Raw genomic sequence first — 21,275 nt, 5'->3', positions numbered from 1 at the left:
TGCTAAACAGCAGCAGCCTTTTGGCAGCAGACAGTGCAGTATGACTGGTAGCCGTCGTCAACGTAGTCCTGGACACTCTTTTAACCAGGCGCCTGGGCAAACATGGGAGTGACTCAGCCAAGTCATTTCCCTTGTTTCGTCTCATGGTGATTGAATCCTACCGGCAGTGCACTGTCTTTTAATTTGCAGCCAGCGGAAGACGATGGCCAGTAGTCATACTGCACCGTCTTCTGCCGAGCACCCAGGAGGTGACGATGGCTAGCGGTTGTACTGCACAGTCTGCTGCCAGCATGATGTATAAAGATAGATGAAGTAGCTCAAAACAAGAAATAGACCAGACTTGTTTTGTATTCATTTTCTCCTCCCTCCCTCTGTGAAATCGATGGCCTGCTAAACCCAGTTTTGAGTTCTTTCCTTGAGGTTTTGAGTTCTATCCTTGAGGCGGCCATTCAGTTTCTCGCAAAGCCACCCCCTTTGCTGATTTTAATTCCCTGTAAGCCAACCCTGTAAGCCATGTCGTCAGTCGCCCCTCCCTCTGTCAGGGCAACAGCGGACAATCGTTCCGTGCCTTTTTTCTGTACAGATGCCACACCACAGCAAGCATGGAGCCCACTCAGATCACTTTGGCAATTAGGAGCACATTAAACACCACACGCATTATCCAGCAGTATATGCAACACCAGAACCTGGCAAAGCGAAACCGGGTGAGTAGGCGACATCAGCGCAGTGATGAGAGTGATGAGTATATGGACACAGACTTCTCTCAAAGCACGGGCCCTTCCCATGTGGGCATCATGATGCTAATGGGGCAGGCTCATGCGGTGAAACGCCGATTCTGGGCTCGGGAAACAAGCACAGACTGGTGGGACCGAATAGTGTTGCAAGTCTGGGACGATTCCCAGTGGCTGCAAAACTTTCGCATGCGTAAGGGCACTTTCATGGAACTTTGTGACTTGCTTTCCCCTGCCCTGAGGCGCAAGAATACCAAGATGAGAGCAGCCCTCACAGTTGAGAAGCGAATGGCAATAGCCCTGTGGAAACTTGCAACGCCAGACAGCTACCGGTCAGTCGGGAATCAATTTGGAGTGGGCAAATCTACTGTGGGGGCTGCTGTGATGCAAGTACTCAACGCAATCAAAGATCTGCTGATATCAAGGGTAGTGACCCTGGGAAATGTGCAGGTCATAGTGGATGCCTTTGCTGCAATGGGATTCCCTAACTGTGGTGGGGCCATAGATGGAACCCATATCCCTATCTTGGCACTGGAGCACCAAACCAGCGAGTACATAAACCACAAGGGGTACTTTTCAATAGTGCTGCAAGCACTGGTGGATCACAAGGGACGTTTCACCAACATCAACGTGGGATGGCCGGGAAAGGTACATGACTGTAGCAAAGCTTTTGACACGGTCTCCCACAGCATTCTTGTCAGCAAGTTAAGGAAGTATGGGCTGGATGAATGCACTATAAGGTGGGTAGAAAGCTGGCTAGATTGTCGGGCTCAACGGGTAGTGATCAATGGCTCCATGTCTAGTTGGCAGCCGGTGTCAAGTGGAGTGCCCCAGGGGTCGGTCCTGGGGCCCGTTTTGTTCAATATCTTCATAAATGATCTGGAGGATGGTGTGGATTGCACTCTCAGCAAATTTGCGGATGATACTAAACTGGGAGGAGTGGTAGATACGCTGGAGGGGAGGGATAGGATACAGAAGGACCTAGACAAATTGGAGGATTGGGCCAAAAGAAATCTAATGAGGTTCAATAAGGATAAGTGCAGGGTCCTGCACTTAGGATGGAAGAATCCAATGCACCGCTACAGACTAGGGACCGAATGGCTCGGCAGCAGTTCTGCGGAAAAGGACCTAGGGGTGACAGTGGACGAGAAGCTGGATATGAGTCAGCAGTGTGCCCTTGTTGCCAAGAAGGCCAATGGCATTTTGGGATGTATAAGTAGGGGCATAGCGAGCAGATCGAGGGACGTGATCGTTCCCCTCTATTCGACACTGGTGAGGCCTCATCTGGAGTACTGTGTCCAGTTTTGGGCCCCACACTACAAGAAGGATGTGGATAAATTGGAAAGAGTACAGCGAAGGGCAACAAAAATGATTAGGGGTCTAGAGCACATGACTTATGAGGAGAGGCTGAGGGAGCTGGGATTGTTTAGTCTGCAGAAGAGAAGAATGAGGGGGGATTTGATAGCTGCTTTCAACTACCTGAAAGGGGGTTTCAAAGAGGATGGCTCTAGACTGTTCTCAATGGTAGCAGATGACAGAACGAGGAGTAATGGTCTCAAGTTGCAATGGGGGAGGTTTAGATTGGATATTAGGAAAAACTTTTTCACTAAGAGGGTGGTGAAACACTGGAATGCGTTACCTAGGGAGGTGGTAGAATCTCCTTCCTTAGAGGTTTTTAAGGTCAGGCTTGACAAAGCCCTGGCTAGGATGATTTAACTGGGACTTGGTCCTGCTTTGAGCAGGGGGTTGGACTAGATGACCTTCTGGGGTCCCTTCCAACCCTGATATTCTATGATTCTATGATTCTATGACGCTCGCATCTTCAGGAACTCTGGTCTGTTTCAACAGTGGCAGCAAGGGACTTACTTCCCAGACCAGAAAATAACCATTGGGGATGTTGAAATGCCTATAGTTATCGTTGGGGACCCAGCCTACCCCTTAATGCCATGGCTCATGAAGCCATACATAGGCAGCCTGAAGAGTAGTCAGGAGCTGTTCAACTACAGGCTGAGCAAGTGCAGAATGGTGGTAGAATGTGCATTTGGACGTTTAAAAGCGTGCTGGCGCAGTTTACTGACTCGGTTAGACCTCAGCAAAACCAATATTCCCACTGTTATTACTGCTTGCTGTGCGCTCCACAATATCTGTGAGAGTAAGGGGGAGACGTTATGGTGGGGTGGGAGGTTGAGGCAAATCGCCTGACTGCTGGTTACGCACAGCGAGACACCAGGGCGGTTAGAAGAGCACAGGAGGGTGCGGTGCGCTTCAGAGAAGCTTTGAAAACCAGTTTCATGACTGGCCAGGCTACGGTGTGAAAGTTCTGTTTGTTTCTCCTTGATGAAATCCCTCGCCCCTTGGTTCACTCTACTTCCCTGTAAGCTAACCACCCTCCCCACCTCCCTTCGATCACCGCTTGCAGAGGCAATAAAGTCATTGTTGCTTCACATTCATGCATTCTTTATTAATTCATCACACAAATAGGGGGATAATTACCAAGGTAGCCCAGGAGGGGTGGTGGAGGAGGGAAGGACAAGGCCACACAGCACTTTAAAAGTTTAAAACTTATTGAATGCCAGCCTTCTGTTACTTGGGCAATCCTCTGGGGTGGAGTGGCTGGGTGGCCGGAGGCCCCCCCACCACTTTCTTGGGCGTCTGGGTGAGGAGGCTATGGAACTTGGGGAGGAGGGTGGTTGGTTACACAGGGGCTGTAGCGGCGGTCTGTGCTCCTGCTGCCTTTCCTGCACCTCAGTCATACTCTGGAGCATATTAGTTTGATCCTCCAGCAGCCTCAGCATTGCATCCTGCCTCCTCTCATCACTCTGCTGCCACCTTTCAGCTTCAGCCCTCTCTTCAGCCTGCCACTTACTCTCTTCAGCCCGCCACCTCTCCTCCCAGTCATTTTGTGCTTTCCTGCGCTCTGACATTGTCTGCCTCCATGCATTCGTCTGTGCTCTGTCAGTGTGGGAGGACAGCATGAGCTCAGAGAACATTTCATCGCGAGTGCGTTTTTTTCACCTTCTAATCTTCGCTAGCCTGTGGGAAGGAGAAGATCCTGTGATCCTTGAAACACATGCAGCTGCTGGAGAAAAAAAAGGGACCGTGGTATTTAAAAAGACATTTTTGTAGAACAATGGGTACACTCTCTTTCACGGTAAACCTTGCTGTTAACATTACATACATAGCACATGTGCTTTCGTTACAAGGTCGCATTTTGCCTCCCCCGCCCCCGCGTGGCTAACAGCGGGGAACATTTCTGTTCAGCCATAGGCAAACAGCCCAGCAGGAACGGGCACCTCTGAATGTCCCCTTAAGAAAAGCACCCTATTTCAACCAGGTGACCGTGAATGATATCACTCTCCTGAGGATAACACAGAGAGATAAAGAATGGATGTTGTTTGAATGCCAGCAAACGTACACTGCAATGCTTTGTTCCACAATGATTCCCAAGTACGTGCTACTGGCCTGGGGTGGTAAAGTGTCCTACCATGGTGGATGGAATAAGGCTGCCCTCCCCAGAAACCTTTTGCAAAGGCTTTGGGAGTACATTCAGGAGGGCCATGAATGCCAGGGTAAATTAATTATTAAACATGCTGGCTTTTAAACCTTTTGTAGTATTTTAAAAGGTACACTCACCAGAGGTCCCTTCTCCGCCTGGTGAGTCCGGGAGGCAACCTTGGGTGGGTTTGGGGGGGTACTGGCTACAGGTCCAGGGTGAGAAACAGTTCCTGGCTGTCAGGAAAACCGGTTTCTCTGCTTGTTTGCTGTGAGCTATCTACAGCCTCCTCATCATCGTCTTCCTCGTCCCCAAAACCTGCTTCCGTGTTGCCTCCATCTCCATTGAAGGAGTCAAACAACATGGCCGGGGTAGTGGTGGCTGAACCCCCTAAAATGGCATGCAGCTCATCATAGAAGGGCATGTTTGGGGCTCTGACCCGGAGCGGCTGTTCGCCTCTCTAGTTTTCTGGTAGGCTTGCCTCAGCTCCTTAAGTTTCACGCGGCACTGCTTTGGGTCCCTGTTATGGCCTCTGTCCTTCATGCCCTGGGAGATTTTCACAAATGTTTTGGCATTTTGAAAACTGGAACATAGTTCTGATAGCACGGATTCCTCTCCCCATACAGCGATCAGATCCCGTACCTCCCGTTCAGTCCATGCTGGAGCTCTTTTGCGATTCTGGGACTCCATCATGGTCACCTCTGCTGATGAGCTCTGCATGGTCACCTGCAGCTTGCCACACTGGCCAAACAGGGAAATTGAAATTCAAAAGTTCGCGGGCCTTTTCCTGTCTACCTGGTCAGTGCATCTGAGTTGAGAGTGCTGTCCAGAGCGGTCACAATGGAGCACTCTGGGATAGCTCCCGGAGGCCAATACCATCTAATTGCATCCACAGTACCCCAGATTTGACCCAGCAAAACCGATTTCAGCGCTAATCCCCTTGTCGGGGGTGGAGTAAGGAAATTGATTTTAAGAGCCCTTTAAGTCGAAAAAAAGGGCTTTGTCATGTGGATGGTGCAGGGTTACATCGATTTAACACTGCTAAATTCGACCTCAGCGCCTAGTGTAGACCAGGGCTAAGACTCTCTTCAGGCCAGAGCTGTCCACTTTTTTAGGCTCTTTTTGCTGCATGGGAGCTCTCCAGGAGTTGTGGATGCCTTGTATGGCTGCAATCTCCTCCCACTGTGGATTTTCCTTGGATAGAGTAAGCACCTATGTCTGCTCCAGCAGGTCAATATACAAGAGGAGATGGAGTCAGGATTGCCAACACTGAGTAGTAAAAATCATAAATCATGAATTTGCTTTAAAATCATGATTTTTCGAAAAAAAGTTTTTGTCTTCTGCCTTCTGTTTTTTGCGCTATTAAGAGCAAGCTACCCCCACCCCCAAAGTGTACACAAACATTTCAGATTCAAGATTCAACATTCAATATACATGAAAAATACAGGTTTCAGAGTAGCAGCCGTGTTAGTCTGTATTCGCAAAAAGAAAAGGAGTACTTGTGGCACCTTAGAGACTAACAAATTTATTAGAGCATAAGCTTTTGAAGTGAGCTGTAGCTCACGAAAGCTTATGCTCTAATAAATGAAAAATACAGGCCTCTCAGGTGGACGTTGGAGGGGACTTTACCTACCCTCTCCTAATCCCTGGGAAGGGGAGCTTCCATGCATCCTTCCTCATCCCCCTTCCCTATCATTATCCTGTCTCTCTCACTTTTCCACCCAGTCTCAATGACCCCCAACATTCTCCCTCCATGGTCACCCATTCTCTTGTCACCAGTCTACCATCTACATTCCCCACCCATTGTTGCTCTTTACATTATCCTTCCTGCTCTCCTCACGTTCCCCAGTATCCCTGTCAGTTTCTACCCTGCCTCCCCTCCCCATATTCCCTGGCACTCCCCCCGATCCTCTCTATATTCCTCTGTCTCCTCATAGTTTCCTGGCCAGCATCCTCCCCATAGAGTGGCAGCCTGGCTTTAGTCTTACAGAAACAATGGGAGATGGCAGCCATAGTTTGATGCAAGCACTAATGGCAATCCCATAAAGTATTGTGAGTTGCATGATAAATGCACAAGGGTTGACAACTCTGTGGATCTGGCCCTATACCTACCTACCTACAATAATAAAAAGGCAGTATGTCCAAAAGCTTAAGGTACCCCCAGCACCAGTTACAAAATCAAAAATAAACTTAAATAGTAGCTTACCGCTGATAGCCAACAGCACTGAGTCCTCTACAGAACTTAATACACAAAACTCCTCTACCCCCACATTGATGTAACCCCTCATTAAACCCCACCCTTGCAAATAGATGCACCTTGCAGCATGTTCTGAGAGTGAACAGATCCGGGTCATTTTTTTAGATCAGATGGAGGAGTTAGTTTCAGAGCTCACAGTGTATGCTGTACCACCAAGCCTCCTCTCAAATGAAGTGGGATCCAACTTGATCACCTCTGCTAATAGCAACTCTGGAGCGCTGTGGCACAGGGAGAGAGGTGGTCTCATAAGCAGGAAGGTTCTAGCAGGGCTTTATAGATCCAAACTAACACCATAAACTCAACCCAGAAACCAATAGGCAGCCAGTGCAGATGATGGGCTACAGATGTCATGTGCTGCTCACATAGAAGACCTGCTTAGTAGGCGGGCATCTGCTTACTGCTCTGTCGTATATCTCTGGATTGATTTATGGTGCATCCCTGTGTAGAGCACACTGTGGTAATGGTAATAAAGACATGGCTCATAGTAGCAAGGTCCATATCTGAAAGAAACAGTAACAATCTCTTGCCCAGGTGCAGATGGTTAAAAAAACATTCCTGGACGCTGCTGCTCTACAAGTATCCAGCTGCAGTTGAGGATCCAACACATTCCTCAGATTGGACACCTGAATGAAAATGATGGGCAAACACTCTTAATCAAAGGGGGATAGGTCATCCTTGCCATATCCTCTGGTTGTTTCCCTCCGCCTAGCACCATGAAGGCTTTATTATGAAGGCTATGGCTAAAAACAGCTGCAGATTTAAACAGTATGTGATGACTAAATATTTGTATTTCCAGCTTTGATTGCTCCTTGTTTTTGTGTCCTGGTGCATTGTTCTCGTTTCATCATAGATTCTTTTGCTACATATTGTGGGTTAAAAAATTATGGATGCTGTGATTAAAATGTGGAGGACTAATGCCAAAGTATCATGGTGACATTGCCTGCCTAGACACTGCATTGTGGTTGTGAAGTTTTTCGGATGAGCTTTTTGTCTTTTCTGTCTTTGCCATCGACTCAATACATACATAGATATATTCTCTCATAGTGCAAAACATTACTGAGTCATAGCACAATGAACAGTAAACATAACACAAGAGAATCTTTGGTTAGCAATTTTCCTCCACGTTTCGTGGTCTTCGACCTTGAGAAGCATGTCATATCACATCCTGTCCAGTCAGCTGCATTGTCAAACAACACTCACTGCAGGCGCTCCCGCTTCTGGCACCTGGCACCAATACGGCTCATCCACTCGCATGTCGTGCAAACTCAAGTTTTCTTTATCTGATCATCTTGATGATATCCAGTATCTCTCCAATTATATGCTGTAAATCCAGGTGATTTCCTCATGGCTAGTTGTGTGTGAGGTATAGATAACATGCAGCAATTACCTGTAGCACTCCAGTTTGATTGCAGAAAGCCTCTGAATATCCGAGTTTCCTTAGCATCCATGTCTTGCATGCATGTAGCAAGATGCTGAAGACAAGCAATTTCATTTTACACTGCATGGTAATGCCTTTGCTTCACCAGACCGAGCATCGCTAGAGCAGCAGTTGCAAGTCCAATTGTACGTCGAATCTCTAAATTATGTTAAGGGTCCCTTGCAGTCATAGTACCTAGCTATTTGATGTGCTCAAAGCACTCTTAATTCTTCCTCAGATTTTGATAGAAATAGCTTCACTTTTTCAATCAACTTAGATGTTACCATTGTCTTTGTTTTTTTGTGTGATATCTTTAGACTTAACTTTTCTGCTTCTACTGCTACTCTTTCTGGCAATTTTGGCACTTGTTATGATGATCCAATTAAATCAATATCACCTGCAAGGCACAAATAACTAATTTTTCATCCAACAGTGGATACATCCTCCTGTGGGTTTCCATCAGTGGGTTTTCAAATTTCTTCAATATCACAGTTGACAAGAGTCAGTGATAACATGCAGCCCTTCCATGATACCTATTTTGGGCCTAAACCCAGCTTGTACTTCAGTCTACCTGCCTAGATTTTAGGCTCAAATCTAGATGCCTACTGTATTGCAATTATACTTGAGGGTACCCGGTCAGATTGCTGGCTGACTGACCATTGTCTAAAAATAAAAGTAGAGATGGACCTGAATCCAAATGCTGATCCAAACTTCCTTGAACTTTGGGAAAGTTTGGGTCCAGTTCCAAACTCTGTGGATCATATACATCCTATTATTATTACCTGCATCACTGTAGCATTTAGAGGCACCACTGAGACTGGGGCCCCATTGTGCTGGATGCTGCACCTACACACAGTAAGAAACAGTCCCTGTCCTGAAGAATTTACAGTCTAGATAATACAAATGGTATGAGAAAAGAAATAGAATTTCATTTTACAGATGGGGAACTAAGGCACAGCAAGACTAAGTATCTTGCCCAAGTTGTATGCAGTGCAGTTTGTAGCCCCCTTGGTCCCAGGATATTAGAGAGACAAGGTGGGTGAGGTAATATATTTTATTGGACCATCTGCTGTTGGTGAGAGAGAGAAGGTTTTGAGCCATACAGTGTTCTTTTTCAGGTCTGGGAAAGGTACCCTTCTCGGGGAGGTGGATTAACTACGCTGGTGGGAGAAGCTTTCCTGTCGGCGTCGTAGTGTCTTTTCTAAAGCTCTACCACAGCACAGCTGCACTGTGCACTAAAGGTGCCCCACTGTAGCACTGCATGTGAAGACAAGCTCTAAAAGTTGGGAAAAATATAAACTTGCAAGTCTTGTATTAAAAATGTTATTTTGTTTTTTCAAAGACTAATTTATTTTGGGGCCAATTCTTTCTCACAGTAAAGGAGTAAATTACAAGAAGCATCAGCGAATTACCCATAATAAATTTGCAACTTTCCATGCAGCACCAACTTCTATCAGTCATGCACATAATATCTATACCATTCATAATTTGGTACAACATAAGTAAAATCAATGAAGCAGAATTTTGTCACATGATAAATTATTCCTGTTGTCAAAATGAACTGCTTGGTATTTATCTTTCAGCAGAAAACCATTCATTCTAGTATGTCCACTATCATGAGTCTGTGCTACATGAGATAAATTATTATAATGTTAAAAAAACCCAAACAAAACCCCCCACAACCTCCAGCAACTGTATTAATCTGTCTGCAAGCAGCTACTAGGTGACAAAGCTGATGCCTCTTAATAATAAATAATAATAATAATAATAATAATCTCTCAATTGATTTAACATCCATTCTTTCAGTCTAGAATAGTACACTACATATATCTGATGGTAGTTTACACCTTTTACAACATCTTTAAATGATCTGTTGATGTTCCTACAGATGCTCTGTTTTCCTATTTCCTTTTCAGTTTACCATCTACTCACCATCTGGGCTATCCATTGATGGGCAATTTGTGTTGGTTCACTAGATTGAAGCTGCATAATGATTATACATGTGACATATCAAAATCAACAACAGCACCATTGTTTCAGTATGTAAGAATGTTCTATGGAAATGACATTGGGCAAAATCATGTTGTTAGGAAAAATTTAACATGAACCAGTTATGTCACCCAATGCAGGAATGCTGGGAAGGTTCCTGACTGAAATAGGTAGGATGAAAGAATGCTTGTTAAGTGCAAGGAGTGAATTAAGAAGGAGACCTGCATTCCTGCATTATCGTACCAGATGTTCTGAGAATGAGAAGGAGACACACTGTCTCCACTCCCTGTTTCTGTTTCATGTATGTTCTTAACTCCTCGTCTCCGGCTTGACAACTGGATTGATAAGAAAGTTGGGGAGGCATAACGACTTGCAAAAGCTATATACAATAGGAGACAGGTATGCATGCATGATAAAAGACTTTTAACTAGCAAAGGGGGGGGGTTGGACTATTTCATGAATAATCTGTGATGCGACGGACCTGTCTATAAAAACCTATTAGTTTTGCCTAGGAGCTAGCTGGTTCTCTTGGGAGATGGGCTGCTCTTTATTGTTGTGTGCACTCTTCAATAAAGAACTTATACTTGGACCTTGCTGGTGTTGCCTGTCTCTCTCTGCAGTCAGACAACGAACCGCGCCATCTGCGGTTCGAGTCCCCGACAATGTTTTCCTCTGGAATAAAGATTGGAGGGGCTGGGGAACTCTAGCTTATGACTTTTGGCTTTTCTTCCAAATCATCATGTCGGGGCAGGAGTGGGATTCCCCTCCTGCTCACTCACCGCTCCATGGAACAGGCAGCAGGTGTGTCTGAAAGTCACAGGCCTCCTAAGATCTGGGGTGGATTCCACAGAGGGCCGCCACCTCCATCCCTAAGGAGCCATGCTCATCGACACTCTGCTTGTGTCTGGGCCAATTCATCAGCTGAGGGGAGTCTGAAAATGTAGTGTCGGAATCCACATGAGGTAAACCTGATAACGTCAGAATTACTTTATGCAAGGAAATTCTAAAGTTGTTGGAGGGGGTGATATATGGCTCTCCCTTGGCCATGACTCCCCCACATCTTCTAAAGTAACCAAAGACCCAAATATGAAAAGAGTAAACGTGGCATATTTGGAGCTGGTTTACCATGGAGAAAACATGGAGGGAACACCTGTCACTACGAGATCCCCCCTTGCAGGCTATCTGTAAGAAATAAGTCTGTTATGCTCAACACTAATGAACTCTGCCTGCTGCCTGCGAATCAGAAGCTCCTCATTGTTCACCAGTGCAGATTAGCCAAAGATATAAAAATGACATTATTAAAGACAGTTTTCTCACCTGATTGTTCTCTGCATCATGCCTGCGCCTGCAAAGTTTGCTCAGGCACAAGAGTGAGAGGAGTAGAGAGCACGTATTCCATTTCACGTTTATTATGAAAGTGATTCTAGCAAAAGTTTTATTACATGCTTCATTTGGAGCTTTGACATATTAAACAAAGCTATTGCTATACAGAGGCAAAGGGAAATGTAGAGTTAGATAAGATACATTTACAACAACATTTTCTACTACTGAATCTGTCAGTTTTGTTAAAATGTCGGTAAAGCTCAGACCACTGTATTTTATTTTCTAAGTATCAAACTTTGTACAGTTATTCACTATCGTTGCTCTAACTAACATGGTACAATTCATATGGAAATAGCTGTTTGTACATAATTTACATAGGTAATAAACCTTAGCCTCACCAGCAGCAGCTACAAGGATTTAGTTCAAATCATCACTCATGCCCAGTGAGCTATAAACAGCAAAACAGTTCATAAACCAGTATTATATTACCAGTAATTTCCCCCCCTGGTCTAGCCTAACAGAAGTTCCTGTTAAACATATAAAGGACATAGTTGACTTTAATCAGGCAAAATTCTCACTGATCTTAGTGGCAGTTTTGCCTGATTAAGGACTCCCAGATCAGGACCAATGCGTAGTTTTACCACTTCCACGGCAACCAAGTCACACAGATATACTGTACTTTTCCTGATCTCTGTACTATATTGGGCATAATGTTTTGAATCTCCTTTTTGTTTCTGGACTTTATTTTTTCCCCTTAATCAAGCTAACGCTTACTTTAACATACATGTTCTTTATGTTATAAAAATAGTAAGCACTTCAGAATGGTAATTGATAGTCACTGCTACACAACTAGCAGGCTATATTGCCCGAGAAAACCTTTGTTATGATCCCAGGCAGACTGCAGAAATAACAGGACTAACCATAGAAATGAATCTTGCAACTGACTAAATGCAACCCGGGCCCTGATGTAACTTTTTAATCATCACAGTTTAATAACCACTGCTGTCAATGCAAACTAGCAGTATTTCCAAGATATAAAATGCAGAAAAACATATTTACAAAATAATTTTAATTAAAAAAATGTTAAAAAGAAAAACAATAAAAATGCTCTAAAAAGACAAGATGTTTCTCATTCATTAAAATAAAATTTTGTTAAGCAGAGCTGTTTGTTGTTTTTCTGAATGTGGAAGATTAATTAGTGATGAGTAATTCAGCTGTATTTCTTAGAGTACACATTTCTGGGTATGCTGTGGAAGTATAAAGCTACAGTCACCGAATGAAAACAATGCAAGTGTTAAATTAAAGTTACTCCTTTACTACAGTCATTTAAAATACAATGCACTGAATATTCCTAAAATGCCATAGAATAGTACTTATAGTTATTGTCTTTAAAAGTAGAATCAGTGCCATACATAAGCAAAAGTTGAAACCCAACTGCAAAAGTTCATATGTATTTAAACTTGTTATCTCAGCTTTCTGAATACAGATGGTTTAAATTATTACATCGAAAGGTGCCACTGTACATTTTTATTGTTGTATATTACACATGAATTTTATAGATTAATAACTAATTGTAGAAACAGAATAAATAAATGAAATAGTAAACTGGAATTGTATATATTCAGATACTTAGATAACAATTCTTTGCCTTAAAGAGTTAATCTTCCTGTACATTTCTGTTCTAATGGAAAGTGTGATGATAGAGAGAGAGAGAGAGAGAGAGAGAGAGAGAGATTTCTTTTGCATCCAAGCCCAAAATTGAGGAATAAGGTCATATTATTTTACAGTAATTTCCCTTCTTCCAAAAACAATTCTAGTGGAAGACAAAAGTCTTTCATTTTTTTTCAAGTGCTCACAACACTCTCTCATCCTAGAAAACTATCTAAATAAGTATCAAAAGTCTCAATGTTCTGAGATTCTATAGAACTTTCCCAGTTACTGACATTCCCATCAAATGATAGTTTAAACTGTGAAAGAAACAGCAGTTAGACGAAACCATCACACTAATATGTGTAATTGTATTCATAGGTCCGGCTCTTTAGCTCCACTGAAGTCAATGGGAGCTTTGCCATTGACTTCAATGGGGTCAGGATTTCATCCCAGATTTTTTTTTAAAGAGCATTAAAAGTTAGTCAGAATCCAGACATCAGTAAAGTCAAAGACCAGTTGATGTAGCAGTTCTAGTAGACTATGAATCACAATGCTGCTTTCACTCTTAAAGATTATTTTGAAGGTAGCTATCCACAATAGTTAATCCTGGTTTATTTTTAAAAATGGTTGAAATAATAAATTCAAATATGCTGGGTAAATTAACAAGGGAGCCTTTCTAGTTTGGAAGTTTAATTTTGGATAATTTGCCCACATTGGCTCAAAATCTCTTCTTTGTAGTCCTACTTGTATGACATAGGACTGAAAAATCAATCGTGCTTATTAGAAGCCATCTAATAAATCAAACTGCAGACTCTCTGAAAACTCTGGGCCCAATTCTCCTCTTGCTTAAGCCAGTGTAAAACAGGAATAAATTCACTAAGTCAGTGAAGTTACTGTGGTGTAAAATTTGGTGTGAGAGAAGAATCAGGGCCAGTGCCTTTTTATAGGTTTCAGAGTAGCAGCCGTGTTAGTCTGTATTTGCAAAAAGAAAAGGAGTACTTGTGGCACCTTAGAGACTAACAAATTTATTTGAGCATAAGCTTTCGTGAACTACAGCATCCGATGAAGTGAGCTGTAGCTCAGGAAAGCTTATGCTCAAATAAATTTGTTAGTCTCTAAGGTGCCACAAGTACTCCTTTTCTTTTTGCCTTTTTATAGTTCCTCTCTTCAGTATTGTATCATTCTATATATTAAATTCAAAGATTTGCAGAACATTCTTTTGTAGCTCATAGAAATAGCTTTGATCCTGTTTAAATGTCAAGGTTTGGCAGATAGACCTATTTTCCAACAATTGTCTCACCAATGAGGGAAGATTAGCATCCACTGTGGCAGCTGGGATAAATGAACTAAATTACTGAAGAATTTCATCGATGCAGCATATGGCTCTCCCTCTTTCTAAGATTCAGTGTAAGAACAGGATGCTTTTCACTTAAAGCTCCTCAATTCTTTCTGCCAACCCACTTCAGTTGTTAAGGACTCACTAACAGCCTTTTGGATGTACAGTCTGTCAGCCCATGGAGAACAGACTTTTTAAGTCATGATTTTCCATGCCTAGAGAAGATATATGACAGAGTTAAATAAAAGTACATCATCTTCTGATAGCACAATCATTCCCATAGAAACAGAATTATTGGACATATGCAGCAGGCATAATGTCCAGATCTGGATTCAAAACTTCCTAAAGTTTGGGAAGTTCAAATACAGGGCTTTGCTTCAGACCTGTTAGAGGGTTTGGAACGAGAGGCATATTCCAGAGCCAGCTTCAGATTTAACACTTCCACAAAGTTTGCGGGTGTTCTCATGGTTTGGGCTCATCTCCAATAATTATACTATAGAGTGCTTTGACTTTACTCTCTGGGGCAAAACAAAACAAAACACAAAGATAAGGCAAAAAGAGAAAAAGTGTTTTAGAGATCGTTTGTGTACAACAGAGGGAGGAAAGTAGGGAAAGATGGTAGGATGAAAGAATATATCAAAAGTTAAAAATTCAGTCTTACTGAGTTAGCTCCTCAGCTGGTTTAAATTGTCATAACTCTATTGAAGGCAATACTCAGCTGAGGATCTGGCCAATTGAACTTAGTGCCCTGTTTCTGGCTGTGCTCAAATGAAACCCACATGCCTACTCCATAACAGTTATTAACAATTAGTAAATGTGATGATTTTGGCATTATTATCAAGCAACTTCTAATTATTGCAGTCTACAAGATCACAGAAAATATATTCAGTGTCGTTTTTGTGGGAGATGAAGAATATTTAGGGATGATTCATTACCATCTCTCTAAAACAATAAGTGCAGAATTTAGGGTAGGAGGAGAGATTTAAAAAATAAGTGCTACTGGTGTTCAGCTTTTAAACATAAGAACATTTTCAAATTGAACAAAAAAAAGGTCATTTATGGATATGGAATTAGGCCATCGCAAATTAATACAGTTTTCAATTGCCCTGTAGCAACATGCGAAGCCATAAATGGGAGATCATTTGTCGCACTAGATTTAGATGCAATATTCTCTATTTAGGTAAGACCTACCATTTTTTTCACACCTGCAACCTACAATTTTGAATCTCTTATTTTTTGATATCATGAAGGTGCCTCTCTCAAAAAGAGGGAAGCATTATTAATGTCCCTATTTCTCCCACGTGCTTTGAGTCTCCGACGTTTGATAGCTTATCTCCACCTACAAAACAAGCCATTTCTTGCTCTGCTACTGTTACTGAATGGTGACATGTTCTGACAAACTGCCATATCAGTCTGTGACTGCTGTTAATGAAAATACAAACATTCACAAATCAGAAGCCCAACTCACATTAATGTGGCACCGTATTCTATTTGATGAATGACAGTTTCTGCCAATATAAGTCACCAAACTGGTTTTTCAAAGCCCTCACACAGCTCTGAAATTCATACCATACTTTTGGATGGGGATTTTTAATAGCAATTTTTACTTTTATCATGTAAGTGAAATATTATATGTGTTTTTATGAAAACCAGCTTGTATTAACAACAAGAATCCAAAATCTGCTAAGACAATATTATCTATCACTTGATGCTAACTTTTTTCATTAGAAATTTGCACATCTACCTGGCACATTTCTAAGGGAAAACACAAACATCACATAAAATATATGATTTTCTACATTTACAGCACAAGAAACATTCAGTATGTCAGCTATATACTTGTAATGGCCAAATTGTCTCTTGGTTACAGCATAGTCAATGAGCCAAATTCTACCTTTATTACCTGGGAACAAATCAATGAGTGTTGCATCCATGTAATGGAGGGCATCCTCAGAGCTAGGTCTGGTCTATACTGGGGATTGCAGCAGTTAGTGGCCAGACACCAGAGTAGGTGCATCAGTATAAACCTCTAGTGTAGACAAGTTAAACTGCAATAAGCACCAGTGTAGCGTAGCCATTTTAAGCTGGCGTAAACTGCACTAGTGCAAATCATAGTTTAGCTTGCTTCTGCTAGTGGTTTCCACTACTGCAGCTATACTGTTGGCTGGCCACCAATGGCTGTGATCAGGGCAACTCCCTAGTGTAGACAAGCCTTTGTCCTGGCTTCATACTAGTGTAACTGAAAGCCCTAAAGGTGTTACTGCACTGAAAAGGGATTCCTGACCTGCAAGGGAAATTACCTTGTGCTGTGTTGCAAAAAAGATCATTTGCCCTGCAGGCCAGTAATACTTTACTGTGTTGTTGGGACCAATCCTGCGAGTTGCTGAATGAGAGTTTTAGGTGCCATATAGTCTGCATGAGACATTCAGTACTGCGTAGCATTAGATCCAGACTTATTTCCTTAAATTGAGAAATGCAGTTTGAAAGTTCAGAGAACAATGTGAAGCCTTCAGGAAATCATGGTGTTATTTCATTTCTTTAAATTGTGTGTCTTCTTTTGAGAATTTCAGTCAGTTTTCCAATATCTTTAAATTGGATTGTGGTAATCATGACCAATTCAGCCATTCTGGATAATCTCTGGAACACCTTTGCAATGTTCACATCACTCTGAAATACTAGGTTTCTTTCTAGTTGTCTTTGAGCATTCAGATTTATGCATGCATATTTGTGATCTACATAGCTTCTTGTATGATCCACTGCACTTTATTGTACAAACTATGTATAATTATAAGTATTTCTGCTAGCTCCCCCACCCCTACATTTAGCAAATGGTTTTCCATTCTACAAACGCACTAGGCCTAGCACGGATCATACATCCCTTGGGACACCCATCCTTGGACTCCTACTAGGCAATAGTGATCATTTAAAAAATTAAGTTCCCCACCCTTGAGGAAGAGATCTTATAAAAGTTAGCACAGTGACATTCAATTCTGAAAGGAGAATTTTCCTTAAAAAGGAGGAAGCTACTCAAAAAGACCCTTTAATTAAAAATGAAGAACTTAAAATCAGTCTGGAGACTATTTCAGCACACTATAACAGAACAAACAGGAAAGAAGGCAACTCCCCTCTCCCTCAAATGGCTAAATGGCCAGATTAAAAATGGGATTCAAACCAAACAGGTATCTTTCAGGAAATGGCAATCCAGCTCAGCTGTAGCCAGGAGAAAGGAACAGAGACTATTGCTGATAAAATGTAAATTGGAAATTAAGAAAGCCAAATGGGAGTTTGAAGAGTAATTAGCCAGACATAAAAATATATGCATATAAATTAGTGCAAAACATCTTTAAAGTATATATCAGAAGCACGAAGTCTTTGAGAGAATTCATAGGTCTTTTGGATTACCAGGGAGATAAGGGAGCAGCAGAAGAGCAAAGTTAAATGATGTATTTGCCACAGTCTTCACCACAAGAGATGTTGGGGTGATGCCTACTCTCCTTAGATAATAAAAATGAGGGACAAAGGGCAGGGTGGTGAACCTCCCTGGTAAATGAAACAAATCACCCCAGGTGGCACCCATCCAAGAGTTCTGAAGAAACTGAAAAATGAAGTGGCTATGGAGATAACAAAAATATACAATCTCTCATTGAAATCTACTGTTACGTCAGCGAACTGATGGAGATGACAGGATTCTTGCACCTTCTTGTTGCTGTCAGAAGATGGCCACTAATCTGACTTACTATGGCAATTTCTTATGTTCATATGAAGCTAATGGGTGTTTTAGATGTGAATCTGCTACTCAAGTAAGTGGGAGTTTTGGGGGCCCAAGGCATGCAGGATCCAGCTACTAGTGTATATTTAATTAATTTAAAATATTTAAAATGGATTGCAAAAATTATTTCTGTTTTTTCCCCTTTAGAAATTTGGCTTATACAAAAGAGGTATATTTCTGTAATGATTTAGAGATGCCAAATCTAATGTAAAAGTTAATCTTTTCTGAAGTCCTATTCATTGCTCCTTTCTCAGGAGAAATTCCCATTGATTTTGACAAAAGGAGTTCCTGAATAAGGAGGAAGAACAGGACCACTTGCTGAATGAGATATTGGAAAGTAGTTAGCAAAATAATGAATTTTCACATTAACTAAAATCTCTCATCCTTCCACCAAATAATTTATACTTGACAAGACTGTCTAAGTGAAAATTATTCTTTTCTTGTATCATAAAATTCAAAGACACTTCAGTTTGGGATAAATAGAAGTTACAAGCACTTGGAGAAGTTATTTAATCATCTAAGTGAAGTCACAAATAGATATGAGTAAATACTGTGCATGGGAGTAGAGATTTAAGCCTGAGTAATATTTACAGTAACTAAAGATAATATTACTAATGTACCCACAAATAGAAGTATATATTTATATATTTATATATTGTACTTAATTAGATGCTCTAATAAGGAAAAGAAAAACTGACTACTACTTTTTTTCTTTGTTTCTCATCCACTCTATTGTAAAAGTCTTCAAAGAGACCCAATGGCATATAAAATTCCATGACTGTATCTGCAGCAGGACAGGTAGTGGTAGACCTTTGAAGAAGGCTACAATAGGGCAGATAAAACAGATAGGGCATGGGATTCAATCTTGTATAATCCATAAAACAAAATTATACATCTATTTCCTTTTTTTCCCCCCTTTCTTTTTTTGGTTTATACTAGAACAAAGTCTCCACAAAACCACAAATGGGAAATAACAAAATTTAGATTTTTTTTGTTTTCTTCTAAAATTTCAAATATAAAGTTCAAGTGCAATTCAAAATCCAAATAGTATTTATGCTACATACTCCTTTCTATCACAAAACAGGTAGTTTGTTTAACCAGGTTGAACAGCTTTTTTTCTTTGCTTAGAAGAAAACTATTTTTGCTAGAAAATGAAAAGGCTTAGAAAATATATTTTCTAAAACAAACATTTTCAAATGAAACATGAAGAAACACTAGTGCAGACACAAATTTGGATCTTCAATTAGATGCACTCAAGGATCCACAAGTATTCTTCTTTGAAGTAAAAATCCCATTCAGAATATTGGCTTTTAACAATTATAAAACATTATAGTTATTCTTCAATATATAATTGAAAATAAAGACTGCCAAAAAATAACCTTCCAATTAGCAAATGTTTCTACTGTGGAGGAAAATACAATATTTGACAGGAAATAACACCAAATTGAATATCACTAGGAAGCTATTTGTATGGTCGTAGAAATCTGGAAACTTTTGATCGCAATAGCTTTATAAATGATCGTGGGAACATCTCCTTTGACTCTTGTGCTGTGTACTTGAAATAGTTTTGAGGATGTGCCAATACATCAAAGAGGGCTTTGATCAATTTCTTGTCCTAGGAGAGACAAAGTATATGTTAGGCACATATTTTGATTGTATTAGTTTTTGCACAACTTTTAAAATCAATGTTCACTATGATTTCCTTTGGCAAAAGCTACCATTAGGCAAAGCAGGTCCAGCATGGTCAAGTCCATGTTACTTGTTGCATATTATACCATAAACAGTTTACTAACTTCTCCATTTTAACATGTGTGATTAGTGCTTAAGGTAGGTGCCAGGTTGATGCATTCAAACATCTTGTTAACCACAAAATGGGTGCAATATGGGCAACAGTACTTCAGACTACCTCACACGGATCTTCCAGTATACTCAACCCCTTTCCACAAGGGCCTTCTGTCTGCATGTAAGAGGGCAGTTTGGTCTCCACATCCTATTCAGTCACAGAGTTCTCCAAGTACCTCATCCTTTAAGATGCTAATGCCCTGATTCAGTACAGTACTTAGGCATATGTCTAACCTTACATGTGAGACAGGGCCTGAGGGACCTCAAATCCCATTGACCAAATCCTTGGTGGACTGGGCTTCCAAAATGCCAGTTGTGATTGGTGGTTATTTTGTGATGTCTTCTGTAGGAATAAGACTGAACTCATCAACTCAACATCTCTTTTAGGCATACAACAATGAACATTGGTCACCAGAGACGTGGCATGATTTGAAGCAGTCCCCAACCCACTCTATATATTGTAATTTCTAAGTCAGTTTTGATCTTGCTCAGGATCTGATCCAACACTCATTGAAGTCAATAGAAATATTCCCAGAGACTTCAACAGGCATTGGATGAGGGCCCGAACACAAGTGTAAATGAGGAGTAATACCAATGCAGTTACACAGGAGTATGATGGGCCCTATATTATTACCCTCATGCAGGACTAATGGGGCACGCAAACTGCCACACAAGGCAGGAAGAGGTTAATGGGCTACCAAAGGCCCAATCAGCCCAAATAAAGACATTTGCAGCAGGAGACAGGCTTTCAGGGAGGAGCTTAAAAATAAGAGCCCTGCTCAGTTGGAAGAAGCAGACGCAGAGAGCAGACGTAGAGCTCTCACTATGGAAGAGGCGGCTAGCTAGGGCCAGGCACTGGGGAAGACTGGTGCCTAGCAGATGTCCCAGAGGAATGGGAAGAGTTTATGTTGCTTCATATTTGTTGTGACTTTGAGTTCCCTGCGAGGGTAGACCTGTAAGAGACCTAACTGGAAGGCTAACTCAGAAGGAGTTGGGGGCTGGATGGAGGAGAGGAAGACCAGCTGGGAAACTGAGGCTGAGTGGCCGCTGCACTATACAATACTGAGGATGCTGTGGTCAGAACATGCTATAGCATGTGTTGGAACATGCAGGCCAGTGATCGGCTGCTGGAGATAAGGGGAAATGGAAGCCTGTGAATATTGACTGACACCCCACCCGGTTTGGGTAATCAGGAAAGATGGAAAAGGTGATATGTCTGCTGGTGATGGTGCAGCAGCAGATAGCTGTGCTACAGTGGTAGTAGGAACAGCAGCAGCAGCACACCCAGTTGTCCTCCTGCAATTTGCTGGAGAGCCTGCAGAAACAGAAGGGGGCACACTTTGCCACTCAACGGTGGTGGCAGAGGCCCAATTATAGCAACAAGAGTGGTTGTGGAAGCAGCTAGGCCATGGAGTTCTGGGGACTTTGGCTTCTACTGAAAAGAGTAGCTCAGGCTGCCTGGTCCCTG

At 41.8% G+C, this 21,275-nt stretch overlaps 1 protein-coding gene and 1 long non-coding RNA gene across 9 annotated transcripts in view; one reads left to right on the top strand and one right to left on the bottom strand.

Annotated features, from left to right (window-relative positions):
* The first annotated feature begins 11,277 nt into the window (after positions 1-11,277).
* LOC122460502 lies at positions 11,278-18,075 on the top strand. The gene is made up of 2 exons (XR_006281837.1): positions 11,278-13,807; positions 14,019-18,075. It is a non-coding gene; the product is annotated as an uncharacterized LOC122460502 (long non-coding RNA).
* Positions 18,076-18,876: 801 nt separating this feature from the next.
* SCUBE1 (signal peptide, CUB domain and EGF like domain containing 1) overlaps positions 18,877-21,275 on the bottom strand; it is a 304,521-nt gene continuing 302,122 nt past the window's right edge. For all 8 annotated transcript variants that reach the window (XM_038386054.2, XM_043515687.1, XM_043515695.1 and 5 more), the window contains one exon: positions 18,877-19,580. In XM_038386054.2, coding sequence (XP_038241982.1) covers positions 19,428-19,580 — 153 coding nt within the window. In that variant the 3' untranslated portion in view covers positions 18,877-19,427. The remainder of the gene's footprint in view (positions 19,581-21,275) is intronic.

This window comes from Dermochelys coriacea, chromosome 1, assembly GCF_009764565.3.
Source record: "Dermochelys coriacea isolate rDerCor1 chromosome 1, rDerCor1.pri.v4, whole genome shotgun sequence".
NCBI classification, from domain to species: domain Eukaryota; kingdom Metazoa; phylum Chordata; order Testudines; family Dermochelyidae; genus Dermochelys; species Dermochelys coriacea.
The sequence above is the reverse complement of the archived record's forward strand: the minus strand, read 5'-3'. Positions and strand labels throughout refer to the sequence as shown.